The 27,352-nt window shown below is 39.0% G+C and overlaps 2 protein-coding genes across 7 annotated transcripts in view; one reads left to right on the forward strand and one right to left on the reverse strand.

Annotated features, from left to right (window-relative positions):
- Nucleotides 1–16,634, forward strand: part of GALNT18 (polypeptide N-acetylgalactosaminyltransferase 18) — a 218,533-nt gene extending 201,899 nt beyond the window's left edge. The window contains exon 12 of one of the 3 annotated variants that reach the window (XM_084287712.1): nucleotides 16,251–16,634. In XM_084287712.1, coding sequence (XP_084143838.1) covers nucleotides 16,251–16,397 — 147 coding nt within the window. In that variant the 3' untranslated portion in view covers nucleotides 16,398–16,634. Of the gene's footprint in view, nucleotides 1–7,401; nucleotides 7,689–8,222; nucleotides 9,231–16,250 lie in introns of those variants that run through there. The other 2 variants (XM_084287713.1, XM_084287714.1) reach the window with 2 other exon arrangements.
- Nucleotides 1–27,352, reverse strand: part of LOC311210022 (uncharacterized protein) — a 180,875-nt gene that overhangs the window by 45,212 nt on the left and 108,311 nt on the right. For 2 of the 4 annotated variants that reach the window (XR_014618475.1, XR_014618477.1), the window contains exons 9-12: nucleotides 24,800–24,864; nucleotides 9,225–9,361; nucleotides 7,541–7,705; nucleotides 6,032–6,128 (exon numbers count right to left, since the gene is read on the reverse strand). Coding sequence is in view for 1 of the 4 variants with exons in the window: in XM_084287715.1 (XP_084143841.1) it covers nucleotides 7,645–7,705; nucleotides 9,225–9,361; nucleotides 24,800–24,864 (263 nt within the window). In the remaining 3 variants the exon portion in view is untranslated. Of the gene's footprint in view, nucleotides 1–6,031; nucleotides 6,129–7,540; nucleotides 7,706–9,224; nucleotides 9,362–19,072; nucleotides 19,277–24,799; nucleotides 24,865–27,352 lie in introns of those variants that run through there. The other 2 variants (XR_014618476.1, XM_084287715.1) reach the window with 2 other exon arrangements.

A 27,352-nucleotide genomic window follows, 5' to 3' on the forward strand; every position in this document is an offset into this window, starting at 1 on the left:
GGACTTTAACCTCCTTGGGACATCTTTCAATGCAGCATATGGCCAAAACCATGCTCTTCTGAAGTGCCTATCTGATACTCTTAACTTTGTTTTGTGTGGTAAGAGTGAGTATATTTTAAATGCTGCAGTCAGTCAGTCATTTTTAAGAAGATCCTTAGTTTCCAGTCTTATTTTTCAGGTTTACTGCTGATAGAAAGGTAGTTGTGACATAATTGCTGCCCTTTGAGTGAAATTTATATACATCACCTGGCCGACAGCAGTTCTATACGTAGGCGATTTAGAAAGTATGCTTATGGCACACTAGGGCCCCTCTGACAGCACAACAAAGGCGCAAGGAATAAGTTTTTCCACAGTTACTCTTTGTCTTGTAGTGTCTTAATGAATTGCATGTTCATATCTAGTTGGATAGGGATATGAGTCGAAGAGGGGAAGGGGCTAAAACCAGGCGCGCCGGTGAAGACCTAAGGGATGGTACGCTAGAATCAGAGGGGCTGTGTGCCAGTGAGGTCCTTTGGTCAGATCCACAAGGTGCTGAGTGTAAGGAGACGCACTTGAAATGCTTTTACACGAACGCACGCAGTATGAGGAATAAAATAGATGAGCTAGAAGTCCTGGCCCAGTCCCGCAACTACGACATCATCGGCATAAGCGAAACCTGGTGGGATGAGTCCTGTGACTGGGGTGTTGCGATAGATGGTTACAGGCTCTTCAGGAGGGACAGGCAGGGTAGGCGAGGTGGTGGGGTGGCGATGTATGTGAAGCAGGGGCTGGACTGTGTGGAACTTCAGGTCGGCGATGGCAAAGTTGAGAGCCTCTGGGTAAGGATCAAGGGACGAACGAATAAAGGGGATGTCGTTGTGGGAGTCTATTACAGACCGCCTGGCCAGGACGATAGCGCCGATAAATTATTCTTTACAGAACTAAGAGAGGCCTCGAGATTAACTCCCCTTGTCCTTATGGGGGACTTCAACTTGCCGGACGTTAACTGGGAGTGCCACACAGCTGACACAAGCAAGTCCAGGAGGTTCATGAAGCACCTAGATGATAACTTCTTGGTGCAGGTGCTAACGGAGCCAACTAGGAAAGGTGCCCTCCTAGACCTGTTGCTAGAAAACAGAGAGGGTCTGGTGGGAGATGTGGTGATTGGTGGCCGCCTCGGCCATAGCGACCATGAAGTGGTTGAGTTCAATATTTATGGTGACAGAAGGAAAAGTGCCACCAAAACCTCATCCCTAGATATGGGGAAAGCGGACTTCAGGCTGCTCAGGGAACTAGTCAGCAAGGTCCCCTGGGAAACTGCTCTTGAAGGCCTCGATGTCCACCAGTGCTGGTCACTCTTTAAGCGATGCCTCCTAGAAGCACAAGATCAGGCAATTCCAAAATATCGCAAGTCAGGCAGGCGGGGAAGGAGGCCGGTGTGGCTGACCAGGAACATTCTAATGGAGATTAGGCGGAAACAGAGAGTGTTTCGCTACTGGAAGGAGGGCCAGGCGTCGTGGAAAGAATACAGGGATGCTGTTCGTGTTTGTAGGGAGAAAGTTCGAGTGGCCAAAGCACAGCTAGAGTTGAAGTTGGCTGTGTCTGTGAGAGAAAATAAAAAGGGTTTTTTTAGATATGTAAATGGAAAAAGGAGAACTAAAGAATACATAGGGCCGCTCCTTGATAGGGAAGGTCTCCTCACAGACAATGACATAGGCAAAGCAGAGACGCTTAACGCCTTCTTTGCCTCTGTCTTCAATGCCGATGATGGGCTTCGGGACCCAGGGTGCCCTGAGCTGGAGGGCCGGGACGGTGGGGATGACAAACTCCCAACTGACCCTGAACGTGTGCGGGATTTGCTACTCCACCTGGATCCCTACAAGTCCATGGGTCCGGATGGGATTCATCCCCGGGTGCTGAAAGAGCTGGCGGATGTCATCGCGGAACCTCTTTCAATTATTTTTCAACGATCCTGGGAATTTGGAGAGGTCCCGGTAGACTGGAAGCTGGCAAATGTTGTGCCAATTTTCAAGAAGGGTCAGAAAGAAGACCCTAGCAATTACAGGCCTGTCAGTCTCACGTCAGTGCCTGGTAAAATCATGGAGAAGTTGGTTCTCGGACTTATTGAGGCGCACCTGGGGGACAGAGCAGTCATTGGTCCCAGCCAGCATGGGTTTGTGAAGGGTAGGTCCTGCCTAACTAACCTGATTTCCTTTTATGATAAGATCACCCGTATGGTGGACCAAGGGAAACCAGCTGATGTGATTTTTTTGGACTTCAGCAAGGCTTTTGACACGGTTTCCCATAGGATCCTACTGGACAAAATGTCCACCATACAGCTAAATAAAAACATTGTACGATGGGTGAGCAATTGGCTAACGGGCAGGGCCCAAAGGGTTATGGTAAATGGGGCTGCGTCAGGCTGGCGGGCGGTCACCAGTGGGGTCCCTCAAGGCTCCATTTTAGGGCCGGTACTTTTCAATATTTTTATAAACGATCTGGATGTAGGAATAGAGGGTATTTTGAGCAAGTTTGCTGATGACACCAAACTTGGAGGAGTTGTGGACTCAAATGAGGGCGTAAAGGCCTTACAGAGGGATCTGGACAGGTTGGAGAGCTGGGCGATCACCAACCACATGAAGTTCAATAAGAGCAAGTGCCGGGTCCTGCACCTGGGACGGGGAAACCCTGGCTGCATGTACAGACTGGGCGATGAGACGCTGGAGAGCAGCCTAGAAGAGAGGGATCTGGGGGTCGTGGTAGACAGCAAGTTGAATATGAGCCAGCAGTGTGCCCTGGCAGCCAGGAGGGCCAACCGTGTCCTGGGGTGCATCAAGCACGGCATCGCTAGTAGGTCAAGGGAGGTGATTGTCCCGCTCTACTCTGCGCTGGTGCGGCCTCACCTCGAGTACTGTGTGCAGTTCTGGGCACCACAGTATAAAAAGGACATGAAACTGTTGGAAAGTGTCCAGAGGAGGGCTACGAAGATGGTGAAAGGCCTGGAGGGGAAGACGTACAAAGAATGGCTGAGGTCACTGGGCCTGTTCAGCCTGGAGAAGAGGAGGCTGAGGGGAGACCTCATCACAGTCTACAACTTCCTCGTAAGGGGGTGTCGAGAGGCAGGAGACCTTTTCTCCATTAACACTAGTGACAGGACCCGCGGGAACGGGGTTAAGCTGAGGCAGGGGAAATTTAGGCTGGACGTCAGGAGGGGGTTCTTCACAGAGAGGGTGGTTGCACACTGGAACAGGCTCCCCAGGGAAGTGGTCACTGCACCAAGCCTGTCTGAATTTAAGAAGAGATTGGACTGTGCACTTAGTCACATGGTCTGAACTTTTGGGTAGACCTGTGCGGTGTCAAGAGTTGGACTTGATGATCCTTAAGGGTCCCTTCCAACTCAGGATATTCTATGATTCTATGATTCTATGACTGTTTCTTATGCTTTTGACCAGGTTAGCTATGCTGTCATTACTAGTTGCTGTTGTGAGATACGTATCAGGTAAGGGTTCTGCAAAAAAAAACTATGAGAAAGGACATGATGCAGAAGGAAAAACCTAAGAGGTGAATCGTTTTAAGGCTGTTCCATGGTGATTTTTTTTTCAGTACAGCAGGCTCTGTTAATTTAATTTAGCTTCCAGTATGGTTGCCACAAAAACGTAAGCAGAGAATGTATCTATATGGAAGAGCACTCACCTTAGACCTCATCAGAGGGAGAACCTGTGCACAGCACTTGCTCAGCACTGTCTTGTATCTGTATCCACCAGCCTAGGAGTTGCACCTGCCTGGGATGTTAACACTGCTTTTATGTGTTATGGAGAAGTGTAATGCTAGTCAGTGATGGAGGATTCTTCCCATTTGGAAGTGTTCAGAGGCAGTAGTTTATGCTGTCTTGAGAAGCTGTAAATGAAATTTGTTGCTGACAACTGTGGTTACTGTATGTGTCATTTCCCACATATCATAGTAGGAATTGCTTTGGAAGGTAAGTTGGAGACAGAAGGGAGCAAATGAATTTACTCAATTGTTATAACATTCCACAGATAAAGCATGGTCATTTGTATCATATTTAAATAGATAATAAAAAGATAATAGATAGATATTATATAGCTTAAATAGATACTCTCTGTAGCTGTATAAAGAAAGAATGTATCTGAAAATTACTGAACATGTTTACATTATGTTCATCCCACAGATTTTTGGCTTTTGCCAGGTAGCCGTTCTGAATTATTCTCACATCCCTTTATGTCACAAAATTTAAAGATGTGCGATACTATTGCTAGCTAGAACCATTACCCACAGCCATATCCCAAACAATGCAGAATACAGATGGTGTGGCAGGATTAAACTGGAGGCTTGGGAACCCAGTAGAGATTCTCTGTACCACTTTCATATGCCCCTTGCTGAGTGCACATAGTGCAGAACCAGGGGTTAGCACCATTAAACAACAGACAGTTTCTTTGTAATGTCCACTCCCAATCCATACATTAGCCAAGGACATCTGTGTACAGCAAGTTAACTTCAGTAGGAGCTGTGTCTAAGGGAACAATTATCCCTATGAACTTCTTCCATTTTTTCCATTATGAGAACCATGGGATAGAAAAACAGCATCATTAATTTATCAAGAATTTGAATTTATTCTGAACCTCAAAGGATGCAAATACGCTCAGTTTGTATTTGCAGTATAAGACATGTTGTATTGCCATACAGCTATACAATTACACAGTGCTATCTGCCTGGCAGATCAGAACAAAAAGTGACTGTGATCCTATTTAAAAAAAAAATAAAACAGATTTTGATACTGCAGGAGAAACAAAGAAAAACAGAACCTAATTATTCAGTCAATTGAGCCAACAAACTATGTTAAACCCTGTATTTTTATTGAGGCTGTCTGATTTTAAATAACCACTGTTTTCAAGTGCTCAAATTTAAATCTCAGCCGCAGAAGAGCACTTCCATATGTCCAGTGCTGTGTTAGTTTATGGGACCAGTACATCAACTGCACTTTTTTTCTACTCTTAGCTGCTCTTTGCCTGTCTTCAAATATTACCCTAGCTCACCTCCATGTAATACTTTACTTAATACTTAAACTGGGTAACATGAAAGCGTTACCATCTGTACAAGGTGTTACAGCTGAAGGACAAGGTACCTCTACTGTTGCGCTGTTTAGACATGAGAAAATGGTATTAAATGTTTTTATGTTCTTTTTGCTTTAGCTCAAATTCATGTGCAACTTAACCAATACTATTTTCATACTAAATACTTCCTTTTAAAAACAAGTATATTAAAATATTTGGTTTTTAGACTGCTTGAACTATGTCTTGTTATAAGCCTACAAACTCTTTTAGTCCCATTTATGCAGAATGGATTTGGAAACATAAAAATCTGAAAGAATTCTCTATTTTGAGTACTTGACTTCAACTTAAAATACAAAAATGTATAAGCAAATAATTCACATACAGAAAAAAAAACCTCTATACACGTATTACTATATAGTATTGCATTTGAATAATGGTGTTAAATTTGCTTGCAGTTATTGATGTAGTTAATGGCAACCCAAATGTTTTCTTGCATAAGTTTAGTCTTCTATTTGGAGTAATTTTCCATTAGCAAGTTTTACTCATTGCAAATCAGGTGCAGAACTTGCCAGCTAGTTTTTGTGTGACTACAGCAGTAAAAGGAGCTTTTAGCGGGTGCATTTCAAGCCTTTTTCAGTATATCGTATTATGCAGTATTTACTCTCCTGAGGACTGCATTTAAACTCTAAAGACACTTTTGCTGAATTAATTTAAAAGGAAGTTAATGCATACCACGTTTTTCCTTGAAAATATATACCATATTTGCATATCTTAGCATATTAAGTTTTCAACACCACCTTTATTTACAAATAAATTACTTGTTCTAGTTCTACCCGATATTCCAAAATTTCTGATGTGCAGATAGGATTTCTCTAAAAATTGCCAAAGACAGCTGCTGCCAACAAGGTACATAACAGACATACAAAAGAATGGTCAGACCCATTATGCTTTCTATAATTTAACGGATAACTAACACTTACCATATGAAGTGGCTGGATTTCAGGAGATCTGAGCACTGATCTTGGTTCTTCCTTTGTTTTACTGAGCCAATCACTTCTTGGGTTCTGCTTTTGTCAGCTTTCAGAGAGATGGATGAAGTTTTTTACCTTTAGCATACATCTATTTTTCAAATTTCTCAGTTAGGAAGAAAAAAAAACCTGACAGAACAAAAGAACCCCAACTCTGCCCTGATCAAATGAGTAGAAGTTGCATCTTTAATTCCAAAAGAAGCAAGAGAACTATGTACATAAACAATATTTGGTTACCAAATAACATCCTACAATCCAATTAAAGATGAAAATATAGAAAATATTTTAGAAGAATTTTCACTTGGAAGGCAATTAAATTAGGATGAAATGACGATGTATGTGACAAGAATATATTGCTTGTTACTTTGTGAGATGATCAGGCCACCAAGTCTGGTACCGTGAATCTGACAGTGACAATACCTAATACAACACACAAAATAGTTTATTTTCATTATTGTCTGAGTATACTGTGCAAGATCTGCACTGCAGCTGCAAGGAAATTCCTTTCCCAATATCAGTTCTTATCACCTTACAGCTTTCTGTGGGCACTAAGAAAAAAGTTATTTTCAATACCCAGGTATTGTGACCAGAGTTCCAAAGAGCCCAACCTAAACTTCCTTGTTAGAATACGTGCATCAATGGAAATACTAGTGAAAGTTTATTTCTTATTTTTCATCAGTTGGCACTCAATTTATTTCTTGGTTTCTAGCCATTGGTTTAATTGTAAGCATATAATGACAATGCAAATCACTCTGTTTCTGGGTAAAAATGGGTTAGTAAGCCCTCATATTGAGCATTCAGATTACAAAACCTTGGTTAGTAAAAACACACCTCTTCCACCCCCCAAGAAAATAAAACATCATTCAGTATTTTTGTTTTCTAGAAGAGTTACATTTTATTAAGAATTACATCTCATAAAGCAATAGGAATGCATTATTTGTTCTAGTTTAAAAACCCTAAAACACTGGCAATCTGTTAAAATGTCCAAGGATAATTATCTTCTCTTAGGAAAAAGATAAAAATCTTGGGGTTTCTAATAGTGTTGAAAGGAGTTTCTCATTAGGTTGAATATGAGTAACTAGATATCTCCCTCTGCTAAGGTTGGCAGTAATAATGTGCACTTTTCATCTGGAAATTCATTTTTGGTATGCTACGTTAGAACAATATTTTCATTCATAAGGAGAAAAAGAGAAGGAACCAGGCTCTTACACATGACCTTCAGTTGCATGCTGTGAAAGGATTTTCATTAGCATTTCTCATACTGCATCTCATGCACACTCAAAAATGGGGAGGAAAGGGATGTTAACAAACGCTTTCCACAGATTAGCAATGGAGAAAGAACCTTAGAAAGCAACACGTACACAAGTGATGAATTCTTCAAAACCAATCAAAAAGGTAAGACCTAGGAATATGCAATTTGCCATATTGCATACTGTAAAAATAAGTAACTAGATTAATTACCTTGTCTAGTAGACTGCCTTCAACAGTGGTAAATGCTTGCTGTTTCACAAACTATTCAGAGTCATCAGTTCACTGTAACACCATGAGGAGTCACTTCCTGACCCCTAATGCACTCCCTTTGTGAAGGCCAAGACGTATTTTGTCCAAATGATCAGCTCAGCATGCCTATAAAACGTTCTTTCATCAGTATGCTTAAAAGTAACCCAGCCCATTAAAAAAAAATCTTGTCAGTCATTGAACACCGACAATTAATTCAATAGATTTCCTGTACCTGGAGAAATCACAGCAGTTGTTGCATATTACTAACTCTAGCAATCAGTTTCCCTTAGAAAAGCATTCATTTACCAGTTTCCCACAGGTATTCATAACTTCCATTACATAAGTCAGATCCCACTATTTTTTGTTTACATACAGAATCCTATTTTTATTTCATTTTAGTATATTTTTAATTCCTTACCAGTCAGCAGCTGTCAATTTGTGAATCATCTATCTCACCATCATGCATTCCTGGAACTTACAGAGTTCGACTTTTATGACTGTTAGTTCTCAAAAGGTATCCAATTTATTGCTAAATGAATTTTAACTTGTTACACAGGACAGCAGCTGAATTCAGAAAAGTGATGCTCATCATTATCAACTGCATAGCATAAAGCTAGCTTTTCCTTTTCTCCACTCTTATTAGGTAATCCTAGCTATCAGAAGATCATCAATGCAAGTACATCATCGTCTGGATTTACTGTCAATATTTTCAGACAACATTTTCATCTACAAATTCTACATCTAGCTGTAATTGTCAGGCTTAGATATGGATGAAAGATTCTCATTTTAAATTCCTCATTTTTATTTTTTAAACGGGAACATATTGATTAATCAATGATAACCTATATTATCTGTTTCTGCCAATGTTTTTCCTGGAATGTCAGAAACATTTTCCCTCTACTACTGATACAAAAAGGATTCATTTTTACTTTCTGAAAAATCCCTAATGGTCTTTTCAGTCTGTATAATATATTCTACTCCAACGCCTGCTTCAATTTTCTTAGTTTTATCACCATTTTCTGTAGTGAAATGCATTTTGAGTTATCATATCCTAAAGAGCTTCTTTGCATTTCAGTCAAGGTGTGGATATATTTATCTGTGAGTTATTATTTTCTTAATCTTGTTATTAACAATGGATCTTTGTAATCTGGTGTGATGAAGCTAGATATATGCATGCAAAATATTACTGACAGGCTTAAATCCATACATTCTGTTTCTGATTTTTATGCTGTTATTCTGTAATTTGTTTTCCATTCCAATTACATTCTCTGTAAGACACTGTAAGACATTTCCTACTGCCAGATTTAATTGCTCTTATTTAAATACTTTAATTAACAGGATTGTGCATTTCCACGTCCTGTAGATTTAATGCACATTTAAATAGCTGATCTAGAGTGTTTTATGTTCATGTAGCCTATCTAGATTAAACAAAAACAATAAATGATTGCACAGTCCATTGGTTACTAAAAACCAGTTTGGATGTGCAGATAAAGCTGCATCATTTGATGTGTTACAACTGCAGTAGTAAAGATTTATTACAGCAGTATGAAAATTTAGCATTTATGATTATATGAAATCTGAACAGCTAGAAGTCTCAGTAGTAAAATGTGACAAAATGTGATGTAAATCGATTAAATTGTTGTACCTGTTGAATGATGCATCTAATTCCATTGTCAGAGGATACTTCACAGTATTTACTCCTTGGGTACCAATAAGCAGATCTAAGATCAGTGCTCGGATGGCTGCCTGAGTATGAGGAGAGTGGTACACAAAGCCTGAGTGCTGGAGGAGGAGGAAAAAAATATTTTTCATTTAAAAATTGCTTGGACAATCCCTGTTACAACTCCACCTAAATTTATGAGATTATATGCAACAATAATTTTGATTAGGACTGAAAAAATAAATTCACATTTAAAAACAGTATCTGGTAAAGATTCTCATTTGCCTAATTGTAAATAGTGATATAAATAGCTGACAGACAATACCTTTGTAATATGTAACATTTCTGTATACAGTATTTCATACACATAATAGCAGTTAAGCACACCTTATTTTCACAGTAGTCATGGCAAATGTAAATGAAACCAAGTCTCTTTGAAGAAGAGCAACAGCTAACAGTATTTTTTGCTAAGGAATATTTTAATTTAAACAGTTAAAATTAATTTTGAAAGACCTGAACAAGAAACAGTATAGCATCTTATTAGAGCATTTGCTTTACTTACAGAGCACCTGCTGCCAAAGAATTGAAAAATTTGTCATACTGCTTTAGATTCAGAAGGAATTAAGCTTTACCTTTATATTAGCATTATATATACACTTATACTCTATATGTAACTGTAAATAAGAATTTATAAGCTCACTGTCATCATCCAGTATTTCCATTAGATTGGCAATAGATTGGCAAAATCAAGTGCTGCATGGAATCAATTACTGACATTCTCCTATGACATTCTCTTTCTTACTTCAGCATGATCCATACTGAAGTGACCATAAAAAAGATGAATGACTTCTAAAGATCCAGCAGGTTTTTTTGAGGGGATTATATTTGGCACACAGTCACTGAAAATTTACCCCAATGTTCCGGGGAAGCAAATGATAAGATGATGTGTTGTGAAGGTCTATTTTATATACACCTCATCACTGAATCATTCTTTGATTCAAATGTATCAAAGTAGTAGTAAAGATCACAGTTTCCACCTCAAAGGTAGAATGAACATGTAAATATCTGAGGAAGCTGATTAAGGTACAAGTAGAGAACTAGAGACTAATGAATACAATTATCTGTATGGAATATATGATACAAGACCGAATATACCTTGTAAATACCTATGCATGTACATGGACACACACATCCCTTATTAACTTTCTAACACTTTTTTTTCAGAAATAGACATGGTTAGGCAAGCTGGTAAGAGCAGAGATTTTTTTTTTTTTTTTTTTAAGTACAATACTATGAGCTTTAATGTGATGAACAAAAAAGAAATGGGTATAACCTTATAGTAAATTGGTAAAAAGAGCTATCAGTTCATTTTCAGGACTGCTGACAACCTGCAGCATTCATTTAATACCCCTCATTTCTACAGGTAACGAAATCCTGTATAAGTTGCATGCCCAAGAGTATTTCTAGGCTATAGAACCCTGTTTCAGTTTAAAGCAACACCGTCACTTCCCTGTTTTCCCTCACTTCCCTGTTTTCCCTGTCAATTTTTTTTTTCCTGAAAATTTGAAACCCAATACAGCAACTTGCGGCTTACAGAACCCATCACACCTACTTTAACAACCTGAGCAGCATAGGTCACGTCTGGCAGCTGGCAGCTGTGCCAAGTACAAACATTGACTGAATTGACAAAGTCAATTAGCTGCTGTGAATTACTTATTCCACTTTAATGATGCCACATATCCACATTCAAATCCTTCCTTTAAAAATATTCAAACCATGACACAGGATCTCTGGCCTTTTCTGCCATGCGTTTTGCTGTTCATACATCAAAACACAGCTTTGGCAAACTGACTTCAGAGAAACAGAAAATTATTTGGTCCTGACGGTGGAGAATTCTTACTGAAGCAATTTAGTTAATAGAATGGTAAACTATTAAATACAGCCAGAAATCAGAACAATTTTACACTGATCAGTAAAAACGTCACCTGATTAAAGGAGCCTGTTGTGTAGTATGAACAATAAATAAGCATAAGGGGAGCTTTTAGGCCAAATAACTAGTGTGAGCTATCAGTACTTTTTGACAAGGGATATGTTACAGAAATTTCCTAATGCAACCTTTTTTTTTGTTGTTGGTGTTATAAAGTCAGAGAAGGGTTTCTCTGCTTTTGAAGGAAGTTTAAGGACTGTGACATGGTACATAGCACCAATTCTGCAGTAGCAATAGTATGATGGGGCAGGAGTTCCCAGTTAGATGGTACATGTACACTGTACAGATGTTTCCAGTAAAGAAACTGCATTTAACATAACTAGTATTTGCAAAGCAAGCTGTACTGATGTTCTGTCCCATTTGTAGCCCTCTGGATAGCAAGCCTGTTAGTGAAACTTTATGAAAGCTTTCAACTAAGCTTGGTTCTGCAAGGACCAACACTCCAGAGAGACTTGTCCCACCCTGCTGTTCTGCAGAACAAGTATGGGAAGGGGAAGGTTTGGGAATGCTGCATCCATGACCACACAAGAAACCAAAACAAAACCCACAGTACAGTTCAATAAAGAATAATTACTTTGTACAGGTTGTTATCACTCCAGTTGTAACCAAGAATATAAAAGCATATACTTGCAACATGATGCTCTTTCTAAAAGCATGTTAGTAGTTGCATAGTAGTACACATGAGACTGCCTACCAAACATCCTTGTACTGCACAATGTTAGAGTTTGCAAGTACATCACAAGGCATTGTTAGATGCTGTAGTATTGGCTAAATTCTGCTTCAGTGAAAGACTTAAAAGGAAATCGCTTAGGTATGGCAGACCTGCAGAAAGTACAATAATTTGAAAGGAAGTCAGCAGTATTACTGTGTGCCACTGTTCTGTGAGCCTGAGTTACCACATATTCTAATAGCTATTGCCCATAAAAAGATGGATGACTTGAAATAGCATATACAAGTACGCTTATAAACCACTAAATCATTTTTATAAAGTCTAATGGTACCAGGAGTTAAGAGCATTTGTACTTTTCAAATTGTTTCAACCCGCACCACAACACCCATCAAATTTTCAGTCAGACTTAGTAATGCTGTCACACTCAGTATGTTTTTATAAAATAGTTGACCTGAATTTATTTATTCACTTGAAACTTCTACTGCTTTTGTGCTGTCCCTCATCATCAATGATGCTAATCCTAATTCTGTTCAACTGGGAAGAATTCCTCTGTAATTTGTTTCATCCTATAGAATCATATGCTATGAATCATTGTAAAATACATTACCCTAGGCTACCAAATTTTTGCCTTTAAATTGGAAAATAGAAGTCTTAACTAGGATGGTAAGAGGGAACCAGACAGGCAGACAATTCACCTTTCACATTCAGTTAGCCTGAAGTGTAGTATTACAATAGACTGTTTTGCTGAGCAGTAAATACGACTGTCAAGTTTTACATGCATTTTACTAAAATAGCTATAAATAAAGAATTAAAGAACACCTTTATCTATATATGGTTCTAGGATTCTAAATGCACATGATGCTGACAGACTGCAGAAACTATTCAGTGATGCTGTAATTTGGAGGCTAAGCCAGAGCTGCAAAATGTAGTATTAGCTTTCAGTGAGTATCGCATGTTACTTGCTTTGAAGTGGAGTTATTCCATTCTTGTGCTTTAATGAATTATACAGCTAATTCAGGCCTTGCAACATATAGTGAGTGCACTGTCATCACCCTAGAAATACTAAAATAATACCACTACAACAGACTTGCATTAAGCATATGAAGGAAAAAATGAACACAAGAAAATTAAATAATCTAAAGTTTGTATGTGCTATACAAACCCTTCTCCCTGTACTTCAGAGCAATTATTTCATTTATATGCTTACTGAAAGGAACCAAAGCTGTGTAGACTGCACCCTCTCTGTGGGATTAAGCCGTGGTTCTTGCACAGACCTCACATCTCTCCTAAGCTGAGTTGTTCCACTTCTAACAGGACTGTAGCTTTTATGTTTCTCTTTCGTAAAAAAAGAAAATAATAATCATCTTCCTAAAAGCATCTCTGCTGTCTCCACTACTTAACGTTGGTGTCTCTTTTGTGTTCCATACAGAAGCCTTCAATGTACTCAGCAGAGTGATTTTCAGTAGGCACTACAGAGTGCTTTACAGTTTATCAAAAAGAGCTTTCTCTGCCTTTTTTCTGTTCTAAGTCACTTGTTTCTGTTAAAAAGAAGCTGAATCAGGAAAAGGAAGGGGTGTCCTTGGGAGTGGTTTATACTCTCTTTCTGTAGCTGCCACTAGTTCTTCACATGTATGCATTCACTGTAATAGCAAGGTGTGCTCTCCATGATTTAGAACAGAGGAAAAACATCTGTCTCCACTGTGAGCATTCTTCCTATCTCCTGAAAGCCTCAACAGGTGTGGAAGCCATTTGGGCCTGTTCAAGTAACAGAAACCCTTGACCATTGAAACAAGTAGGATTTAGCTAGAATGACTGAAAGACATTTCAACTCAGCAAGGCATTATTTAAGACTGTGCTACAGTTTGCTCTAGGTAGCAGAGCAGTAATTAGGTGACCAAGTCCCACAAACAGTCCTTGGTGAGAAAAGAAATAGGTACCACAGAACAGGATTCACAAAATGCAGCCAACAAACTAAGCAGATGCCCCAGTCCAGCTGCTGAAGAGACAAATAACTCCACAGGCCAGACCTGAGCATCTACTAATCTCTCATCATAAGCGTAAAATTCTCAGGATGGACACCACAGAGTTCATTTCACAGCATTTGGGCAGACAGGAGAAGCAAGAAGAGGTCTACCAAGGAACACTTGCATTTTAGCTGTCATGCTTTCCATAAAATGGAGAGAATGAATTCTGATCCTTCACTTAATGCAAATGAGTTAGAAAGGACAGGCAAGGCCTAGAAGTACCACACCCACATTCATATCTCAGATGCAAAAATTGGGCAAAGAAGGGCCTGAACTACACTCTCGCATAGCTGGTTGGTTTTCTGGGCCAACCTTTTTCCTCTTGCTTTTTCTGTTCAAGATCTAAACTGAAGATGTCCTAGACACCAACACTGAAAAAAATGCCTAACTGATACATGCAAATGCTCGAGACAGATACAGAACTAATTAAGTTCAATGACAGAAACACGAGCAACTCCAGCACCAGTTGGAAGATCAAGAAGTTGATCTGAAAAAGTTTATTTTTGTCAGATAGAAAATATTCATTATGTTGAGTTTTGTATTCATAGGCCCTCATTCAAAGCTCACTGATTTTGTTTAAAAAAAAACTCTCACCAACTTCAGTGAGCTTTAGCAGGCCACAGTAACTTGGGGGGGAGGATAAGTGAACAAATAGCATATAATAAAGCTTTGACTAATTTCCTGTCATAGCTACTTCAAATGAATTTTCTGTGTGTCAGACAGTTACAGTTCTTATAGATAGCTTAGAGTTTATGCTGTCACCATACACCCACATTTAAGTACCTTTATTAATATGGATATCAATAATACTTATACAGCAGTGGAAAAATACAGTTCACTCAGCATTTTGTTGGAGAGGTATATTAAAATGCCTAGTGTATGCCTGGCTGTCTAGTAAAGTAATTGGTGAAAATCATATCTAGTAGGCCTACCAAGGAGAATTTATGTGAGCCTCATGTTTTGAATTCTGTGGGTTATTCTGGAAACAGTCTCCTATCCAAAGAGATATTTAAATAATGTAAACCTTACAGTTTTCAAACCTAATTCAGTGTTTCATTAGCTAGTCAAATCCCAAAATGTTTCTAGATGTCACTTCTCAAAAAAAGTACTTACTAAGTATGACTGGGTGACAGGAGGAGAGGAGAGACTCCCCCTTGTCACCTGGCTGAATGAAGCAGAGGCTGTGCTGAATGGAATGAGGTACCCTTGCCTGAAAAACAGCCTTCTCTGAAGAGCAAACTCAGCACTTCTATGAGATTTATGCAAATATCCTTGTGATTATGATAGCCATCTGTCACACTTCTGACTTTCTGTAACACGGACCTGAAACAAACTGGTAAGCTATCGTGGTTTTGGGAGGGTTTTTTTTTTTTTTTTTGATAGCAACTATTACTCCCCATTATACAAATACGCAATTTAAATGTGTGGTTGCTCTTTCTATACTCTGGCTGTACTAATGTGGTTGTGCTGACTTAGACTCCATTCTCTGATGTGCAGATTAAGCCAGTAATTCTCTATTATGGACATCCAACATCCTCTAGAGACAGACAGCCTTTCAGACTACTGTGTAAATTATTCTATGCTGTGTACCTTGGAAGAAGGTTCCCAGACAATGTGTACAAGTTATCATTCTTACATAGGAGAGAGGATTAAACTCTCAATAAAAAGCCAGAATTAAAAGGAAAAAATGTAATTTAGTCATCTATCTGATTATTTAATTGTTCTTTAGGTCTATAGTTAATCGTGTGATAACCTCAATGACTTAGGATTTGCTGCAGTGAAGATACAGAAGGGCCTTCAGCACGGCAGTATTAAGCTGATGGCTGAATGAAGCGTATATATTGAGGATTAACAACGTAAGATTACAGAATGTTCGTTTCAGAATTCAAGGAATAAATTATTTTTTGCATTTTATCCTATATATGGGACATCCCTGGCCAAGGTATTCATTCTGTTTTGTATTTCTTTTTCCCGTGTTTCAGAGGTGCAGCATAGCCTCTAAGCTAGGTAAGTGAAACAACGAGGAAAGCTTTTGGCCTATGTTAAAGAGCACAGCCAGAAACGCAGCTTGATTCTAGACACCCCACTTGCTGAAATGCTAACCAAGCAATTGAAACTATTCTAAACTGCATTAAGGATTAAACCAGCCTGTGACAGAAGGAACCTTCACTACAAATCCAACCTAGTGCCTATCATGTCTCTAACAGTACTTTTTCACAGTAATGGTGAACTTCAGTAGATGGACACTGGAACGTTCTCTATATTATTATATGGTAGCAATGCTACGCCATCACAATCTAAACATTTATTTTTTCTCTCCATCTTTAAAGGGAGGTCCAATCCAGAACCGAAAATCCAAGCGTTGCCTGGAATTGCAGGAAAACAATGAAAATGAATTTGGATTTCAACTTGTCCTACAGAAATGCACTGGACAGCGCTGGTCTATAACAAATGTCTTGAAAAGCTTGTCATCATAGCAGACTAAATTTTTTTACCCATTTCTCTTGCTACTGTGTAGCAAATACTGCATTGTTGCCTGCTGTACTGTATTTCCTATCCCCCTCTCCTTCCCAGTTCCTTCTCTCCCCTCCTTTCTGTCCCTTTGATTTTATTTTGTGAGTGTGTGGAAATTGGGTTTGTGGGCTGAAAATAGACATTTTTATTTTACAATTATGTTTTCATGGCATTTATAGAGGTGTTGAATGATAGGTGATGGGTAGGCTATCCTAAAATATTTTACAACTGTAAATAGAAAACAAATGGAGAATATTTATAACTCAAACTTTTATTGAATAAAAAAGTCCAAACACTATTACTGTCTAGCTGTCTCCAGGGAAATCAGCTTAGAAATTAAGTAGTAGTTTCACTGTTCTCATTAACCCAGGCCTGATCTTTCCAAGTGTCTGCCAAGTACCAATCTTCCCCAGACTTGTTAAAAGCCCTTCTGCAGCCAAAGCACATGGGAGGAAAGGGGGGGCAGTGCTATGCAGTTCTGCATGCATCATGCCCAGCAATCCAGAGGTGATGCCAGTTCCTTGGGTATTAACAATACAAGCTGCACAAGTTCCATGACTTTGGTTCACGGCTTCCCTAGAGAAGCCAAGTACTGGCTTACACACTATCGGCATGTTCTCCTTTACAAACTGAGTGACAAATCAAACAGCAAATTAAAAGTTAAGCAGCAGGTCTACAGTCCAGCATTGTCTTGCTATGTCCTCCCCACCCCCTTCCCCAGTCAGGAGCATGAACATATAAACAAGACAGAAAGCACTCACAAAGAGGGAGTTAGTAGTTTTCGTTTTCCATAATCTGAAAGGTGAACACAGAAATGTATGCTGGCTCTGCAACCAACTGGAAGTAAGGTCATTCGGTTCTATAGCTTCTGAACTTTGGCACTGACCTGCCTGCACTAGAAATGAGAACAGAGTCAGGGCTATGAAAAATTCCAACTGGGGCGTGTACTTCCATGGAGGTACAGCCATCTTGGAGGTTTATCACACAGGAAAAGAATGCCAGTTTCAAAATACAGACAATCACCATAGAGCTGTGCTGTTAATAATGCTCACTTACTCCCCTGTTTATGTTTTCTCAAAATGTAAGGATCAAAAAAACCAATGCGTATCACATACAGCCTGGTACCAGATACTAGTGTTCCTAATTCTGTATGTGCAAATTACAGCTGAGCAGCCAGTGCTTCAGACTCATTTGGCTAGCACTGATGGTAAAAAAGGCTTTGTGGTGGTCTGAAAAAGTTGTATAATGCTGTTCTGCACGGGAGAATGCCTGCTACTCCTGCCACCTCTGACAGACAAGCAGCAACAACATTACTGCTGGTATCTTGAGATGAAGACCTTAGACACCAGCAGACTGCTTCAGAGAGCTGTGCCAACACCAGTACTGCTCAGGCAGCTTTCCCAGCAGCAGCTGTTGGGCTGATCCACCCCAAGTTCTGGTTCCCTCAGGAACTGGCTACCACACACCCCACAGATGTGGGCTGTGTCTATGCCAAATCCTGCCAAGGCAAGCAGAATAAAGCATGGAGCACAACCTACTTCCTGGCACTCCTTCCACCACAGGTAAAAAGAAAGCAGCAGTAGGTTAGCTTCTTAAAATCAACTATTACATTTCATCCCTTATCACTCCCTATTTTCATATTTTTAACATTCTCTGGACAAACGTATTTGCCTTTTTGCTCAATCTATGTCAACACCAAGATTTCCAAGTAGTTTTCCCCTCTTCTGATAGGAGAACAGACAAGAAATCCTGCCATGTTGGGTTTGGTTCAATGAGTGCACCTTCATTCTCGTTGTTTCTAGTTCTTACAACTTTTCTTTTTTTTTTTTTTTTTCACTGCACTGTTCCCTCGTTACCACAGACTTAGATAAAATGGCTTCAGCCAAAGGTAGCAGCAAAAAGTAAGAACTCACTCTGCCTTCACTCCCTACCTTTAAGGAGGTTTGAATACAATGCCATATCACTTCATGTCAGCTAAGATTGGGATGCAGAAAGGAAGAAACAGTCTGATGAGAGAAATCAGAACACTAGGATTACTGTCCTCTTTATTTCGAGCTGCTTTACTTGTACGTAAATTCCACCTCTTTTATTATTCGTTTGGACTTTTACATCTGTTTGTTAGTTTAAGAAACAGTCATAACCTCCTTTGGAGCCAGTTGTGTGTCAAATCGTCTATTGCAGACTGGCTTCACATTCAGGACCAGCTGACAGTATTGTTCTTAATGACTGGTTAATGTCATGTGGCATGTTAATTATATGTGTGCAACCTTCTGCTATACGTAGTTATACTAGCTTCTCAAAGAAAATGCACAGCCAACAACAGAAGCAGCTACAGCCAATAAAGACCAACTTTACACCTGCACTCTGACTGCCTTCAGAGGTCCCTCAGGCCTGTTTGGCTACAGACTCACACTAAAATTAGAACACTTAAAGAATGTCAGTAATGAGTGTCAAGGTACCACAGCTGGGCAAAACTTCACGCTGTGGAGAAAACAGGAGGTTTCCCACAAGGAGGCATTTTGCTATACATGCGAGCCAATCCTCCTGCATGCTGGAACATGTTAAGCATCCCAATGGGAGAAGGCTCAGTACACAGCATGCGTAACCTCTATAATCATTCCCAAGTTTAGCCACTGACCAACTTGAGTTCTTTTTCACAGGCAAGTAAGAATCTCCTGAAGACCAGATGAATGAGGAGGAAACTGCACGATGAGACAGAAAAAACACAGAACTCGTACAGAGTATCATGATAAGCCTCCTTTCAGTAAAGACACCAAGGCTTCAGGGCATGGAGATGCAGCCATATGGTCTCAAAACACATTTTCTTCTGCATGCCTCTTCTCTTGGAAGAGAAAAACAAACAAACAAACAAACAAACAAAAAAAAAACAGTTGAATGAGCATAACTGAAGGACACAACCATCTTTTGCTACATATGGCACTATGTTATGAACTGCCTCATTGTCACTTTCTTTTTAGCTACACAGAAATTACATACATAGAGCAGCGATGCCTCACACTGAAAAGGACAAATAATCACTGTAGTGAGTGAAAAAGAACAACCTATCTTCACTTTTCAGAATGTTTTAAAGCATTATTCAGTCATCAGTTGCCTCAAAGAATAAAAACATTCCCAGATCTGCCTTTGCAATAGTTTATAAGAAAAAAATAGTTTTAAAGATGGAAAGCTAGCACTTAAGGGGAAAAAAAAAAAAAAAAAAAAAGACTATTCCCCAAACCATTTGGAAAGCAGTGGTGATTTATTCCTCTTCACTTATGTATGGTCAGATACCAAAATACCAGAAAGATCAACCAAGTCAGGCCCCTCTTCCTCCAGCTGCCACAGAACTGCTCCCAATATATTTTGATGACTTTTTCTTTTCAGTTACCTGTAACCTATCTACTATCTGCTAAGGATATATTGACAAATAACAGATAAAGAAAATTTCAAGGAACCCTAAGCAATCCTCCTACTGTACTTCTTAAAATATTTATGGACAATATGCATTTATTTTCCTCTATCTCCTCAGCTATAATTCATCACTGTTCACAAGGGTATCCCCTACTGTGGTTTCTAAAGGCTAAAGAAATTCCACTGTGTGTCTTCTCACAACAGCTGCACATGGGGCAAGACAACAGCAACACAGAGGAAGGGAGCTGTGGTGCCCACAAGAGCACACATGTGCAGTAGAACACCTGGATGTCTGTGGAGAGAAGATAATAGGGTCTAGTCTGTGTCAGAGATTCCCTAGGTCCCTCTGGAACTAGGCTGTACAGTCTTCAGAAGAGATCCAGGTTCTACAGCTTCATTCATTTATTTGTTTATATATTTTTACAAGGATAGAAGTATTCAAGAGCCTGGAGTACCAAGACCACACCTGTTCATTCCCGGCTACAACTTGAACAAGAGGACTCAGGAGTCCTCTTGGAGTCTCCTCACCTGCCTGGTCCTTCCCGTGCTTCTCTGGGCTTCTCTTTTGTAGAATATTGTCCTCTTTTGCTATGAGGGAGATAAGTATTTTGGTTTCATCTTTTTGTAACACCTGAAATTTAAACTGAGGCATTTAATCCACCAACATCAGGTCTTAGTTGTACTGCCCTCATCATCTTTACTAAAAAGAAGTTAATCAGTCAACAGCCATGACTGAGTCTTTTATATACATTGGCCAAGAGGCAGTTGCAAAAGTGGAAATAAAGTAGCTGTTGCTACTCTACTGAGTAGCACTGGATACTCAGCTGGAGATACAGAGCAAGGGATTCATTCAGATTTCAAGGTTACACATCCAGAGAATGCACCACATTTTTGCTTATAACTTTAATTTATATACATACACACACAAAGGTATATTTTATCTTATTTTATCTATATCTATATATAGATATAATGTGTGTGTATATACACAGGCATACTGACCCAAACTGACTGTTCACTGGCAGAAAGAAGATCACATTAAAGTGCACTTCATTCAACCACAGTCTTAAAGGCCTGTCAACAAGACACTGAACTGAAAGGCTTCGAACATAGTTTTATCACTGTGCTACCCAGAATACCTTCAATGCTGCTTCTGTTTTTAACACAGACCAAAAAGCAGAATGTAGCTTCTCACATTTAATCTATTGTTCAAATAACCATCAAATATTTTACACAGACTCAAGTCAGAATAACTTTTTAAAAATGGAATACAAAATAGTTGTGCTAATACAATAGCTCAGGAGGTGATCATTAAGGTTTTTGAATAACTGTATTCTCTACTGATTTGCTGGAGTGTTTCTTGAATTCTCTTCCTATGCACCCCACTTTTATCATGAACATACTTAAAAGCATAGAACATGAGGCTTGGCAATGTCATTGATAGCTACATTCTGAAACAGCAAAGCAATGTATTTTTTGTTTATTGATTAAAGTTAGCTTTGCAGTGTCAGTTGGAAGTAACTACTTCACCAGAGTTCAGTCTCATTATGCATAGTCTCAGAAGGGGATCTTTGTTGATAGAGCACCTGTAAACTTCTCATAACCTCACAGAAGTACATTTTTCATCATAGCATATTACTTCCAATTAAATACATCTATTTGAAGCACATATCTGATAGGACAGAACTTTCCAGTTAAATATATATATTTCCCCTCTTACAATATGAAAACAACATATACCTAGTACTTACAAAAAGACAGATGTAAGTGGATGTTTTTGGCTTTTAAAAGAAAGAGAGATTCTAAGGAAACAAACCCACTGCTTAGAAGGTGTTGACTTTGGTCAGATCTGAAGACAGAAATAGGAGATTAAGTCCATCCTTTAAACTCTACTGACATCCTTGGTCGGCTGTATTCATGTTGGAGGTACTGACTTTCTGTAAGTAGTAGTACACAAAGTTTTTAAAATACTGAAACTTTCTTACCACCACCTCTTCTGACAGTTAAGCCTGGGTGCCCTATAACCCAAGTCCATAGCTATCCAGCAATCTCTTGTTCCCTCATTTATCCACAAAAGGTAAGTCTGATTGTTCATCTAAATTCAAAGGGCTCTTCATGCCTCAGCCTTTTGGGACATAAAAATGCTTGGCTAAAGACAATAACTTGGTTAAGTCTACAGTTGAGTAAATCCGGTCCCCAAACCACAAGCACAAAATCAAGCACAATGGCTGCAGGTTTGCCACCTCTCAGCCAGGCAGGAGCATGAAAACTCTTGTCAGCACACACAAACAATACAGTAAGCCTCAGTCTGTAATTTTGTCTAATGTAGTTCCCTAAAACTTCCCTAAACTTCTCTCATTGTTACAGTCAAAGTCTCAGTGTCTTATTTTCCCGTATCTTCAATGCTTCCTCCAGAGCTGCCATGCTAACAATTAACCTCAAGAAGACCTGTTTGTTTTCTGAAAACAGATAGATCATCTGTTTTCATATATGACAGTGATTCTCATACCAGCTGTGAATGTTTTGCAATGTCAAATGACATTGACAAAATAGTGCTCATTTCAATTCAAAACAATCCACCAAAAATTATATTTGTATCTTCAGCATTATTAACGGTTCTCCGTGTATCATATTTTTGCTATTTACCATTAATGTATCATTTCCTATACTCTCCTAGACACTGTTTAGCTGTAGAGTGAAATGTAAGACTTTATCACTTAAACTCTGAATTCTATGGAAATGCTCACTAAGAGGAGATACTAAAAATAGTTCCAAATACGTCTCCTAATCATCTTGAATAACCAGTGACAAACCACAGTTGAAAGCTCCTGCTGCTTCCCCGAGTCTGAAGATCAGTGTGTGCAGTTCTTACTCCAGAGCCAAATCCAGAGCCAAATGCTTCCATGAAAATACTGGAATAATGTGCAAACTTGCGTGCCAATGCCTGCTACTAACGGACATCAGTTCTCACCTAGTCTAAGTCAGCATACACACATTGACTTTGAAGAATAGCATTAATTTCATGCTATGAGGAATCAGTCTGGATCCCCAAAACACTCCACAAGTACAACTGATACACAACCTCACAAATAGCCTGTTCATGCATTCATTCGTTTAAGTAGCGCTCAGAACTCACACATGCACTGTAAACATATGTTATCTTACCACCCAAACTGGATGCTGAAAGTGCCTTTCTAAATAGCTGAAAAGTATTAATCAAGCATTGCAAATACAAGATTTCCTATGGGCAGCAACTTGCCAAAAAAGATCTTGTGGTAGAAGTATTTATGCTGAACATACCTAGTCAGATTCAGCAGCCACTTGGAACCAGCTTGTTTTAATTAAGAGATCAAGAAAGAAAGATAATCATCATGCTAGCAAAATGAATCACCTGAATTTTTACTTTCCTCTACATGATACTGTATTCATATGCTTTGCTATAGAGATCACACAGGGAAGGAAAAAAAAAAAAAAACATACTACAAAAACAGTATCAGTAAATCATTTCAAATTCCCAGCATTTATCTTTTCTCATCACTCTTACTTCCCTATTCTAAAAAAGTAAAGTCCAAATTATATCAAAGTACTTTGACTTCACACTCTCCCTTTTTCCAATCTGTGTATATTGTGCCTAGGCAAGCAGGCCATCCTACTGTTTTGATCTATTAAGTATTACTGTTTTGTCTATTTAGTATTCAACAAAGCTGATGGAAAGGGTTCCCTACTCTCATTGCCATAGCTTTTCTCCTTTTCATTAGGGGAAATGTTACCATGGGATAACAAGGGGGTTTGTTTGCAGTCCAGAGCTCATTTCTGCCTTCCAAAACCTTCAAGAAACTGGGTTTAATGAGTGTTAATTTGCTAAAAATTTTGCGTATCACTCCCAAATTAGTTTATGTTACCAGCTCTCTCTTTAGTTCTTTGATCTAACAGAAAAGTTTGAGTATCTTACAGCATATGGCAAAAGAGAGACTATAGTGTCAGAGTCAATGTTTTATCATCTTTGTATGAAGTGGTATTAACATGATGGATGCATCTTTGAAGTGATCTAGAGTTTTCTCTTCTATGGAGAAAGAGACTATAAGACTTGGAAGTCAGAGAACAAACAAGATTATTTTTTCTCTGCTATCACAAATATTCCTTGGAGCTTGAAGCTGAAAGAGCAAAGCACAATGGTAAATATTGATGTTTTAACATTTGCTCTAGGAGAGGGGCAGTTACCCAGTTGGAATGGAGGTGCAAAAAATATGAAAAAGAAGATGAAGAAAAAGTTGATCAGCCAGATTATACTTGCTAAGTCTAGTTTATGTTTGTATGTTTTATTTTTTATGTTATGTTTTATGTTATGTTTTATCAGGCATGTGCTGATATTCATATAGCTGTTGAACCTCTGCAACTTGTGCATTTTCCTTCCTTTCCTCCTACCTCCAGGCAAAGGCTGAACAGCTGATGCTACAACTACAATCCATCATAAAACAGATGCTGTCCCTATCTCTTTTCTCCCATTGCACATTACAAGTGTCCAGTGTTCAACCCTGAAATAGCACTGGTATTACCTTTGCTTTTAAAAAATGAGCAGAAATCCCTCTGGAATAATATGCCAGCAGTTGCCTATGAAAAGAACAGTGGTATTCTTCACAGGTTTATACAGCACCTTCCCCACTTCCCCAGGTGCTCTATTGTAAGAGTAATAACCCCCACAAAAATAGTGTAAAATAAACTCGACAACTGTAAAAGTAAACAAGCAAACTGAAACAAAAAATAGAGAAAAGCAGTAGTCCAAGTCAAACCTTGAAGCCAAACAAGCAAACACAAGATTGCAGGCAAATAACCATTTCACAACTGGAAGGTTGAATGGACTTGAAGGACTATCCAAAGAGGTAATACAAACATTGCTGCAAAGTATTCTTAAATTACTCATTAAGCACACATTTGAACAGGCAACAGTTTTTACCTGGTTCTCCTCAGGTGCCTGGAGAGGACCTCCCGACACTCCATAAGCAGCAGTATCACACTTCCCTGGGAGCAGCACATAGAGAGATCTGGTTACCAAGACTGATGTGACTAACCCCAGTTAACTGTTACTAAAATACTCACCGTAGGAGTCTTGAGGAATAAACAGAAATAAGGAATTAAAAAAGCATTGCAAAATTGGCAGGAGGATGAAAAAAGGAAAACAAGTTCTAGGAACCCAAATCACTTAAGAAGTAAGGGCGAAGATTTGGGGAGAAAAATAAATTTATTTATAATAGTATCACAACTAAGATCACAAATCCAAGTAAACACAACTTAATCTAAAATTACCCAAATCATTCAATTTGAAAATAAAAATCTCAACATATATGTTAACTTTATATGCACATTTACAGCTGCTTTTCTTTACTTACTTAATGAGGTCTTTATTTTCAAGGCAGCCACAGTTTTATTATATAGGCAGATTTAGAATATAGAAAATGAAGTTTTCATAACTACTTGCATCCATCCTTATACAGTTCTTTAGTTTATTACAGTCCTTCTTTATTTACCCTAAGGTACTTGCTGCCATCTGCTACCCTTTGCTCTTGTGTAGATTATGGGTGTACAATCAGTTAATATCAAGGCTTTCAAAACAATGCATTCGCGATTTTCATTAAAAGTACATCCCAAATATTGTTCTCCCAATACAGTTGTAAGACGAGTAATAACCTTACCAGCTACTTAGTTCTTTTGGATATTATCAATGACTATATCTATCTAGTAAGTTTTCTTCAGTTACTGCCAGCAAAATACCCCCAAGTGCAATCCTTAGAAAATTTCCTGTAGAATTAAGTTGAATGTGCTGTGTTATTTTTTTCCTCACTTTTCCTTCTCTTGATAGGAATATTTAGACAGCTTTGAATCCATGTTTGTTCTAAGTTCAGGATTCATTTATAGTGTTCCTCAGGCACTAAACACTTTTTCTCAAATCCATTTAAGATTTCAAATCCATGGTGGAAAAAAAAAAATACATGATAAATGTCCAACAGAAAAAAAAAGAACACACTGCACTGTACTGCCAAAACAGACAAAAAGGAAGAAAAAAATACAATAATGGAAGAGAAAGAAGATGCATAAAATGCATAGCTCAGCTTTCTACATCCTTTATCAAGACCTTAAACATAGTATTTCTTGCTACATTGCAACTGGCAAGAATGATAAGAAGGTGAACTCTACCCTGTAACAGAAGTCCTTGTGCTCTTCTGACTATAAAAATGGGTTGCTGGGAGCTGCCCCTGGAGTAGCAAGTAACCAAAATGATACTAAAACAAATTAAACAAAGCATTTACTGACTGCCCTCTATTTGCTTAGTTACACTCATCAATCATGAAAAGAACAGACTGCATTTATCTGGTGACGCTAACGAACAAGCTGTACATACAAGCCTGAGGAAGCAGTACTCCTGCTGTGCTATCACATTTTTTCATCCAATGGGAGCACCGTTCCCTTATCCTTTAAGGCCAGGAGAGAGAAGGACGGGGGCTTCCAAGCGCAGAATTACACCTCATTTGAAAAAGAGCCTCCATTGCAGCAGCTTGCTTTTTGGCTGTGAAATCTGAAGGCCATTCTGACAGCAATGAGGACAGACGACTAGCACACAGTCCCTGAACTGTCCTGACAAACAAAGCTTATATGCTACATTGGAAGTGAGGGGTGTAACATCCCTTACCAGAGAAAGGCACTGTCTAAGGTATTGGCACAGAGCTATAGTGAAAGAAACCACAGACCCTCCTATAAAGTCTGAAAATTTTATCTATAAATAATTCTACAGTAATCTAGAAAGAGGCTGTGATGTTACCTACAGGTTTAGTGAATATACTATTAACATTATGGTAACTAAAATGGAGATACAAAGCATGCCTAGCTGTGCTGTTCCAGTGTTATCCATCTCCTGCAGCTTAACATCAAAATGCTACAAGGCAAATCCAATGTAGCCAGCCATTTAGACATTTCTCATGATCCTTACATACTCGGATATTGTCACACACCAAAAAACTACACAGAAGCATCACTTGCCTGACTGCTGAAACCTTGCTTTTGAAGCTCACATAATTTGTAACACACCTATGTTCTGCCTCGGCACAAACGCACAGAATTTCAAACTGACGCGTCACTGTGAGTACCCCTGGCATGTGAAAACATCTACGTACTTTCAGCCAGGCCTTCTGGGTACAGTACTGAGGGATTTGGAAATATTGTTCTGATCCTATGTCTATCTGTGTGCAGTGTGTCTGCACTTACAGGCAGCCCTTGCTGTCCTTTGCACATCACTGACAACAGAACAACCTCCTACCCTTAATCCAGTTGCCAGGTGCTGAATTGCCGTTCCAGCCAGAACTAAATCAAGCTAAACCACAAGGAAATCATATGCCAGTAGAAGCAGTTTCCCAGAAAAGATGAAAGCCTTTTCACAACAGCTGCCTATTCTTTGAGGACAGTCTTCCATCTTCCCCTCCTCCTGTACTATAGAATACTGCCAAACATAGACAGG

This window comes from Netta rufina (genome assembly GCF_964035555.1).
Source record: "Netta rufina genome assembly, chromosome: 5".
Lineage (NCBI taxonomy): Eukaryota > Metazoa > Chordata > Aves > Anseriformes > Anatidae > Netta > Netta rufina.